Raw genomic sequence first — 10,229 nt, 5'->3', positions numbered from 1 at the left:
TCAATCCAGAATCGAATATGTTAGGCATTACCATTAAAGAAGCATCAGTTCCACCCTATTCCCAAAGAGGGAAATAGTTCTGTCTGCCAGGGTGGCGTAAAAAAGAGTCACCTATCCAAAAGGTAGAGAGAATTCCAAGAGAGGTTTCCCTGTAATAGTTAATGAGAAGTCCAGTCACACCTGCCTTTGTTATAGGACATCTTTTTTGATGGGTCAAATGTGATGTCAAAGAACTTGGTATGCATTTCTCCAGACTCAGAGACATTAGCATAAGTGTGCCAGTAGAAAGAATTACCTAGGCCAATATTTACCAAGGAAGTTAAACATAATGTCATTGTTTGCTGCTTTCATAGTTTACATCACATTCCTCTGATTAAAATCACTGTATCTATATGTTGCGTCAGTGGGCATATCTGCACACAGCAGACCAACGTAAGCTGAATTAATATGAAAGACGTTATGTCTGGTGGAATTGTTAATGAACAGCTTCTCTTGATGATAGCTTCTCTTGCAGAGAAACCTGTATTGTTAGCAGACCATTTATTTAAATCCTTCTGTTGTCTTTGAATTATCAGAGATGGTTGTGGTACCAGCTCTGTGATAGGCAAAGGAAATCTGTAAGATTGAGTTCCCAAGGCTGATATCTTTGTCAAACATCCACAGATGGAAAAGATACATTACAAACTAGAATGTTGGTTGAGTTATTTCTCTGTGTATTAAATATACCATAGTGAGGCTGATTAGGGAAATCTCCCACACAAAGCACCAAGTGACTCCAGAGTTCAGGGTGTGACTCAAAAAGTGTATCTGGTCACTCCCACCCAAGGGCTTGGGTAAGGCAGGTATGTTTTTTTCTGAATCGATATATGTGGTCTGAGTTCTTGGTCCAATCAAAGCCAGGGTGGTCAGTTAATGGGGCGGTGGGAGTGGAAGAAGTGTTGACTATGACTTCTGTCTCATAATCATCTTCATACTCAAAGAAGTTATCATAAGGGTCAGTAAGCATGGTCTTAGTAAATAGTCAAAAAATGCAGCGGTAAATTTAAAATTCACAGCATGATTATATGTAAATGTTTGTTCATTATCCTCAGATTCCTGTATTCTTGTTATGGAAACATTATTTCCTACATGAGATACCTTGACAATTTGATATGCAGGTGCAAATTTCCTGAAAAACATAGGGAAAATAGCAGGATCGTACTTGCCTGACTATTTCCATGACATGGCAATGCAGTGAGTTCTCATCATAGATTGGTGTTATCTACTGCAGTAGCTTCCCATCAGAGGAGGGGTGATGATTGTTTGGTGGCTTGATAGAAGGGTTCTCAAAAGGAAGAATAGATGCTCTTGTCCAATGCCCTGCGATATGAATATTTTGCCCAAAAGTGTCCAGTATTAAGTGTGTTATTCTGAAGTCAGGGGAGATGGTCCCAATATTTAGGTACCTTTCATAAGTTTACGTATTCTGGATGCTTGGGAGTATCAGATGGTAACTTGAAGTCATCAAACTGAGCATCACTTCCTTCTGGTCATAAGATTAGATTGCAGTGGGTGTTGGGTCACCTGTAATCATCATCACCCATAGCACAGTCCCAAGTATAAGCCACAAGGAAAGCAGAACATGGCCATATGATGCATGCTGCAATAATGTCAAATGAATTATGCAAAGTCGTCAATGGTCTCAAGGAGGATTCTCACCAGAAGTAGGCATTCTGGGGGATTAAATTTGGAAAGGATGACCACTAAGTCCAGAAATTGTGACCATAAATGAAGGGGGACCCTGCTCATGGGGTTAATTTAGCATCAAAGTTTCCAGCAGGCAAAATGTGTAGTTGGCAAAAAGATGAGTTTCCCAACTAGAGTTGGTGTTTCTGCATTCACAAAACGTGTAGTGGCCTGTCAGCAAGATGGCACCATAAACAATCACCAAGGAGGAAACAAAGATAATCAGAAGTCTATAGATATAACAAAGATTCATACCTTTAGCTGTTACTTAATGTATATAGGGTGAGGCATTAAATAAAAGATCACCTTGATACCAGTGATGTAGGTATTGAGGTTTATCCCAAGGTCAGCTGTCATAGAGGGGAAAGGTCTTTGAGATCCTCTTTCTGGGCAGTCATCCAGACAGAATTCCCAGGTCCTGGAGCAACAATGTCTTGCACTTGTAAAGCAGTGTTGTCTGTCCTAGAATGACCCATACATTTATCAGTCATTTAAGGAAGTTCTATAGAATCTTTGAGAGGTGGTGGTATAAGTTGGGGGTCAGGGGGCAAGGAATGGTATCAAAGGGAGATTGTCTATGTAATCTCAGTCAAGAATTAAGTTCATAAATTGCTATTAGTAGGGTGCAATATAATGTCAAATCAGTGTAAGAGGACAATTTCATTTTTAAAAGTCCACTGAAGCATTCAATATAACCTGAGGCTATTGGGTCACAAGGGAGATGGACGTCTCATAATATGTCCAATGCATCTGCTAGTTTCTGCACAATTGGTCCAGTGGAATGGGAGTCTTGATCAGAGGAAATGAGATTAGGTGGTCCAAATTGTGAACCCCAAGTCCATAAGGTCAACATGGTTGTGGCCTGATCTGATCGCAAAGCTTAAGCCACTTTGCCTTTTACAAGCTTAGAAACTGATGTGGTTTCAAGTGAGGACTTGTTAACGGCAAAAGATGGAGAGTAAGAATGGGAGCTTAAACATCAAGTGACTTTTTTTTACCTTGGGATTTTGTGGTGCTAGAACTGTTGTGCATTCTTGACTCAGATCTGTGGTCTCAAATCCTAGCATTGCTAACCAAAATCATTATTAGTATTAATCTAATTAGTTCCTGGTATAGTTTGGATCTGAAATGTATCTTTGGGTCTTAAATGTAGTCTTTGGGCTCATGTGTTAAAGATCTGGTCCTTACCCACAGTGCCAATAGGTGGTGGAAGAGGTGGGGCCTACCAGGAGGTCTTACATCCCTGAGGGAACACGCTCTTCAAGGGGACAGTAGGATCCTGGACTTCTCTTCTTTTGCTTCCCTGCCCTGACATGAACAGTTATGCCATATGCTCCCCACCATGACGTGCTGCCATGCCACAGGTAAGCAACAGGCCTAGGTGACAGTGGAATGAAACCTCTAAAACTGTGAACAAAAATAAACCTTCCTCTTTATGAGTTGATTGGCTCAGGTATTTAAGACCCATCATCAGTAAAGGTTACCAACCATACCCTTTACGTCAATAAAGGGCATGAACTATCAATATTGCTTAAGAGCCAACCGAGTTGCTCTTTGGAGGGAGGTGGGTTGACTGGAGTGCCCTGCCCACTTCTCTCAGCAAACATTTCATCTTGGCTTCAGGAGGGATGAGGGCACCACTGTTTCAGCCAACAACTTCATTGGGGATTAGTCACTGGGAGATAACCTACGGTGACCTCAGATCTTGACTCAAGGCCTCTGAACAGCCAGAGTTCTCAATCTCTCTTGGGATGGGGACATACTGGCCATTTCCCTGAGCTCTTGATGCGGCTGCTGCCCATGTTCCCAAGGTTGCTTCCCTTCACAAAGGACAGTGGTTGTGATGGCAACAACCAGCCTGGACATGGATTTATTGAGGAATATTTTAAAGACAACTAGTAAAACTCCCCATCCATTATTTGGGAATCATTTCTTTCCTCAGATAAGCCCTAGAACAGCCAGACATAAAGAAAACATTATTTCATTAAAACAGACTAAGTATCTTATATTACCAACAAAAAAACATAAGTTGAAGCAAGCTTCGAAGACATAACAAGTGCATAGCTTCAGATGCCACGTTCCTCACACCTGGGGGAGAGACTGCTAAATCTGAGAAGCAGGAAACCCAGAACAAGAGGAGAGGCCTTAGAAATCTCATCAGGCAGTGAACAAGATACACGACTGAATGATCAGAGATGGCACACTTTTGTTTTACAGTCTACAAATTTATTTATTGAGTAAAAACAAAATTAATGTCAAACATGTTAAATTTGGATTGGTTCAAACTTGACTGATGTCCGTCTGCAGCGGAGAAGAGCCGAGGTGAGGGAGATGCACAGTGATGCCGGCGAGGGGACAATGACAAAACACTTTTCCATAGCAGGCGCCCCACAGCCAGAGTGAGTCAGCCAGCCACGGAGCGGAACTCAGCACTGAAGGAGCAGGGGCAGAACCGGGTCAAGTACGCACAGAGCTCTGAGCAGGAGGGGGTCCAGAACACTCAGAGGACAAGGTGTGGTGAGGCCAGCTGGAGGTCAGCTGTGGGCGCACGTCTGCTGCGTCACTTGGGGAACACGGTGACCACGTCGTATCCCTCGGGGGGTATGACACGCTCCCGGGCATGCTTTTCACAATAGATTTGATCCTCTACGAAGAAATGGCCCTTCTGCTTCAGGTTCGTCCCACAGTCGGTGCACACGTAGCACTCAGGGTGGCGGTGGTGGTCCCGCAGCTTCACAAACACTCCGCTGTGGAGGGAGGGAGGGAGGGAGGAGAGGGCTCCATTAGTTACAAGCACCTGCAGGTGACACCAGGGCTCTGTGCCATCCTTCCCGAGCTGGGCTTGGGGCTTCTCCACTGATGCCCTCCCATCAGAGAGCAGACCACGATCTCCCAACTGGCCTCCAGCAGCAAATGTAAAAGGGCTTCTGATTCCCCGGGGCCAGACATTAATCTGGAAGTCCAGTCCACCTCAACAGATGGCAGCCCTGCTTTTCTGGCTTTTACACATTCAGAACCTAAGAGCCCCACAGCACAGGACAACCGGGGCCACCTGGACCTGGAACACAAACCTACGCAGCCTCCTTGCTCCATTTTGCCCAGGTAGGATTTGTCTCATTTACACCCAAAACAGGTGTTGCATATCCTGTACTTTCCCCATTTTTATTGTTTACCCAACTTGCAAGGCCTCTGTGGACTGCAGGGGGTAGATACTTACACAATGCCGGTGCCACATTTGTCACACATAGGCAACTTCTGAGCATTTCCAATCGAGGCGGCCACTTTGGTGACTGGAGCTTTAACACTTCTGAATCCTGAGGGTTTGTTGGGATCCCCTGAAATGACAAAAGCACTTACATTGGCTGGGAAGTGCAGAACTGCCTACGTCTCACTCGGCTCTCTCAGAGCCGCTTCTAGATATGTTCAAGTAAGATCATGGGCACTGGGGTCAGATGTGACTCTGCTATGTGGTCCCTGGAAAGTTACTTAACTTCTCAGATCTTCTATTTTCCTTTTCTATAAAATTTTCATTTTCTCCTTCACTGCCATACAAAGAGACTTTAAAAATACATGAAGCACTTCTACAATGGTAGGCACCTGGGCACACATTGTGAATTAAATACATGCAAACACTGATACAGGAACTTACAAACACCTTATATGGATATAATAAATAAGTCAATAAAAGCAATATCTGGTAACCAAAATACAGTGTATTTAGATGTGGAAAGAGGACTTATGTAGCTCAGTGGTAGAATGCTTGCCTAGCACTGTGCAAAAGCACTTAGTCTGATTCCTAGCACTGCAAAAACAAAAACAAAACACCCTTCTAGTTGCAGAAAGAAATACCTCCTCCCTCCCCTGCCCCAAAATCATTCCAGTACAGCATGCTACAAGCAGCCAGAGGAAAATCATCTACTACATCTTCTGCAGTCAGCTTAGTGCATAAGAAATAAGCACCCAGTTGCTAGATGCTCAAATGCCTACAGCTCATCTCATCATATCTCAGGGAACAGAGCCCTCTATCGTGGTAGCTTTGCAGAGTAATAAGCTGTTACTACCACTACTGTTGCTATATACTCAGCTGGCTGGGCTTTCCCATCACTTTTTTTTTTTTTAACTAGGATGTGTTCTGGCAGTACCATTATATTCGGCAGCTATTTACACATGGCTTTTTTTCTAGACTGCAAACAACTTGAATACCAGAACCTTGTTTTGTATATTTTTTAGTTCCCCACAGAGCCTAGCATGGGGTTTAGCAAATAATAGACTATCCACAAATAACATGGAAATGAATTGTGAAATGCCATGACAGATGCAGAACGATATAGTCTTGGCCCTGCATGCTTTGACTAAAGAAGCTAGAGATGCCTCCACACCATTGGTGGTTCTGAACAGGCACCTATGAGCATCCCAGGCCCCAAGAGAAGCTCCAGAAAATTCATAGATGCATCCTACCCCAAACAAGTTCAATTAGCATCCACAGGTGCAGAGATCCCATCTCCAGGTGCAGAAAATACTACTATATACCTGCTATTTTGGGCAAAAGCAACTGTCTTCAAACTTTACTGCATATCAGATTCACCTGGTGTGTTTTTTGAGCCATAGATTGCTGGGTCCCTACCACCAGATTCTGTAGGCCTAGAATGGGGCCTGAGAATTTATATTTCCAATAAGTTCATAGATGCTGCTGCCAGTTCAGGAACCACTGGACCCAGACCCAAGAGCCACTGGACAAGGGCAGAGGGATGGTTGTCTGGGGGAAGGAGGTGGGAGAGGATCTTCCCATAACCACAACCATGCTAGGCAGTCCTAGGGCTGAAGAGATGAGGATGCTGCCTCTTCTCTCTACCTACTCAGAAAATGAGTCCCCATATGCTGACCAGTGCTTTTGAACCAAGAATTGAGATATGTTCAAAAAAAGGGTGTTCAGAATGCCTCTGGCTGGTGTGATCAGCTGCATATTTTGCCCACAGTTATCCTGCCCCTCCATTCCATGCTTCCCTCTAGTCACTAGTTCTCTGCTGGGAGTGATTTTGTCCCCTAGGTAACAGTTTTGGTTTTCCTAACTGGAGCTGGAAAGCTACTCTCACCCTGGGGCGGGGGAGAGTCCACGTGGAGGATGGAGCAGCACAGCAACTTGTCCAGTCCTGCAGCGCCACCTGCTGGCTCTGCGGTTTTTTTTCCTCTCACTTATACAGCCAACACTGAAATTCAAAGAAATCTCTCTTCTTCCTTATTCTCAACTAGTTTGCTACTGGACTCCAGGCAACCACAAACATTTCCAAATTTCTCTTCTTTCAGTGATGACTTCATCTCAAACACTTGTAGGGAAAACTGAAAATGATCTAAATAAAACACTTGTTTTTCTATCCACTTCACAGCATAACAATCTTCCATGGCTCCACACTGCCTACAGAATCAAGCTCATGATCCTTAACCTAGCACTGGTGGTCCCTCTGTAAGACTCCAGACATCTGAAGATCATCCTGGAATCCCGGGTACCAGTCAAAATGAGCCTGCAGAAGCATGTGGCCAGCTTACTCCTCTAAGGAGGCTCTGGCCACCACTGTGCTATCAGCCCATGACATCTCGGCATGTTAAGTCTCCCTCCCATAGACAGATGACCAAAGGTGGTACAGACCTATACAATGGAATAGAATTCTGCCTTAAAAAGGAAGGAATTTCTGACACATGCTACAACACGGATGAACTCTGAGGACGTTAAGACCAAGTGAAATGGGCCAGCCACAATAAGCCAAACTCTGTGATCCCATTCATGAGGGGTATTTGGAACTGTTAGATTCAGAGACAGTGAGGGAGGAAGTCAGGGGCTGGGGAAGCAGGGAATGGAGAGTTATTGTTTAATGAGTACCAAGTTCCAGTTGTGCAAGATGAATCGAGTTCTGTGGATGGACGGTGGTGACAATAGCATGACATGAATGCACTTAAAGCCACTGAACTGAACAGAATTATGATGGTAAACATTACGTTATATGTAATCCATCAAAATGAAAAACCATAAAGGCTCCTTTGTCCTGCAGATTTCTGCATTTCTCCAGAGCAAGATGAAGTGTGAGGAACCCAAGGCCCTATTCTCCTGGTGCAGAGGGTGAATTTCATCCAAAATGAGTCTCCCAAGGTTCATCACTAAACCTCCTTGAGCACCTTGCTGACGGTGCATGGGGCACTTTACAAGACCCATTTTACCCTCACCTTTTAACAACCCCTTGAGGTCCTTGTTATTAGCCTTACTGGAAGAAGAAACTAGGGCTTAGAGAGACCAGCAACTTGCTGGAGGCCTCATAGCAGCTCAGGCAGATCCGAATGCCAGTGCTTTCTGCTCCACAGCACTGCTCTCTGAACCAGAGACCTTTCCAAATGACAGTAAGCCTCATCAGGTGCTTTAGCCATGTACTGGCCACTTCCCTGGGCTTTGACCATTTCATTCCAAGTAAAAATAGGTATTTGATTTCCCTCCCCGAGGGCCTTCTGCATGTGGCAGATGTTTGGACTGGAATTTATCCTGTTGCATTCAGTGAAAAACTAAAGTACACATTCAGAGACAGGAAAATCTACAAGATCTGTTATTTCCTTCTTCCTTTTTAGCTAGATCTTGATTTTCTTTGGGGCAAGAAGGCATATAGCCTAAGGGATACAAATGTAATTCTCAGACTCTTGTGCAACTAGGTGTGGCCATGTGACTAGATCTTGATCAATATAATGTAAATGAAACAGTAGTGGGACTTGTGGGAAAGAGAAAGCTGGCTCATCTGAAAGGGGATTACCCAATCACCCCTGTCCCCTTCCTTCCTCCCTGATGCCTGGAAATGAGCATGATGGATGGAATACCTGCTGCCAATTAGGACCGTGAAGTAGCCAGGAAACTATGGAAACCAAGGGTTTGGTTGATGGAGCACAGGATGGAAGGAGCCCAGACCCTAATGAGCATGGAGCTGACAACTTCCTGCTCAGGTCCTTCTCTATGAGCCCAGGTGAACTCTGCTTCCTCTGATTATGTCCTAGTTTGGGCTGGGCTGACTGACTTCACCCCTCTTGATTCACATCCACCTAGAGTAAAATAAACCGTGTTTCTCATGTTTTGACAAACCTGTCATCCTCAAGGGTTGGAGCCCAAGTCCAAGTCTTTCGTCAGTCAGGCCTAATACTGGAACTAATACAAAGTCTGGCTCATTTCTTCCCAGCTGCACAAGTTCTCCAAGCAAAGAAGGAGACTGCTGGTAGAACAATATCTTTTAGCATAAAAGAAACATTTTCCTAATTTTCTGTGGGTATACATTACCACTCTCTAAAGAACTCACACCACGGGGGAAGAAGCCTAGGTGCTGGGTGTGTCTCAGCCGGGAAGCTTCAGCACAAAGGGCCTCCCCAGAGGAAACTGAAACTCTAACAGAAGGGGTTGAGGGGAGGTTCCCCTTACTCAGGGCACTCAGCTCTGACCCTCCCTGAAGGCCCTGCACAGACAAGTCAGTCCTTTGCAGCCTAGCAGAAGCAGGTTCCCCCAGGAGATTCCCCAAGCACCCCTTCCAGGAGTACCAACTCTGTTCACATGTGGATAGTCTGAGAAGAGGACAAGAGCTTTTAACATTTTAAAAGTCAGAGCTGGAGATGGAGTTCAGTGGTACAGTACTTGCCAGGTATGAATGAGGCCCTGGGCACTGCAAAACAAATAAATAAAGTGCATGCCAAGCAATGTGGTCTAAGCCAGTGAGATGGTTGAGCCAGGGACAGGGACAGAGGTTATAGAAGGCCAGGCATCATAAGGACTGGGTGTTGTGGTTTGGATCTGAGCTGTCCCCCAAAAGCTCATGCTTGAGACAATGTAGGATCATTTCAGACCTGAAATGATCGGGTTTGGGGAGCCTTAGCCTAATCAGTGCATTAATCCCCTGATAGGGATTAATTGGGCTGACCTATAAGCAGGTAGGGTGTGGCTGGAGGAGGTAGGTCCCTGGGTATATGCCCTTAGGGTTTATATTTCCTCTGAGGTGAGGGAAGCTCTCTCTCTCCACTTCCTGATACCATGGCCTAAGCTGCTTTCTTCCACCAAACTCTTGCCCCATGACATTCTGCCTCCCCTCGGGCACAGAGCAACGGAGTCAGCTGTCCATGGATGGAGACCTCTGAAACTGTGAGGCCCAAATTCCTCCTCTAAAATCATTCTTGCCAGGTCTTTTGACCACAGAAGCAAAAAAGCTGACTAAAACACCAGTAAAGACTAAAAATGAGAATCCAAGAGGTGCTACCTGGGAGCAGGGGAGACTGGGGCTGCCAACGTACAGGCCACATGAATGGGAAGGGGAAAAAGATCCCCTGCTGGGTACAGGGGTGCATGCCTGCAATCACAGCTATTTGGGAGGCAAAGGCAGGTGGATTTCAAGTTCAAGGCCAGTCTGGGCAACTTAGCAAGATCCTGTCTCAAATTTTTAAAAAAGGCTGGGGTGTAACTCAGTGGTACAGCACTGGCCTGCCACATGCCAGGC

At 45.1% G+C, this 10,229-nt stretch overlaps 1 protein-coding gene across 1 annotated transcript in view; it reads right to left on the bottom strand.

Moving 5' to 3' along the window:
• Positions 1-3,929: 3,929 nt before the first annotated feature.
• Positions 3,930-10,229, bottom strand: part of Pdlim1 (PDZ and LIM domain 1) — a 44,961-nt gene continuing 38,661 nt past the window's right edge. The window contains exons 6-7 of the mRNA XM_027930314.2: positions 4,943-5,060; positions 3,930-4,472 (exon numbers count right to left, since the gene is read on the bottom strand). Coding sequence (XP_027786115.1) covers positions 4,286-4,472; positions 4,943-5,060 — 305 coding nt within the window. The 3' untranslated portion in view covers positions 3,930-4,285. The remainder of the gene's footprint in view (positions 4,473-4,942; positions 5,061-10,229) is intronic.

This window comes from Marmota flaviventris, chromosome 4, assembly GCF_047511675.1.
Source record: "Marmota flaviventris isolate mMarFla1 chromosome 4, mMarFla1.hap1, whole genome shotgun sequence".
In the NCBI taxonomy this organism is placed as follows: Eukaryota; Metazoa; Chordata; class Mammalia; order Rodentia; family Sciuridae; genus Marmota; species Marmota flaviventris.
The sequence above is the reverse complement of the archived record's forward strand: the minus strand, read 5'-3'. Positions and strand labels throughout refer to the sequence as shown.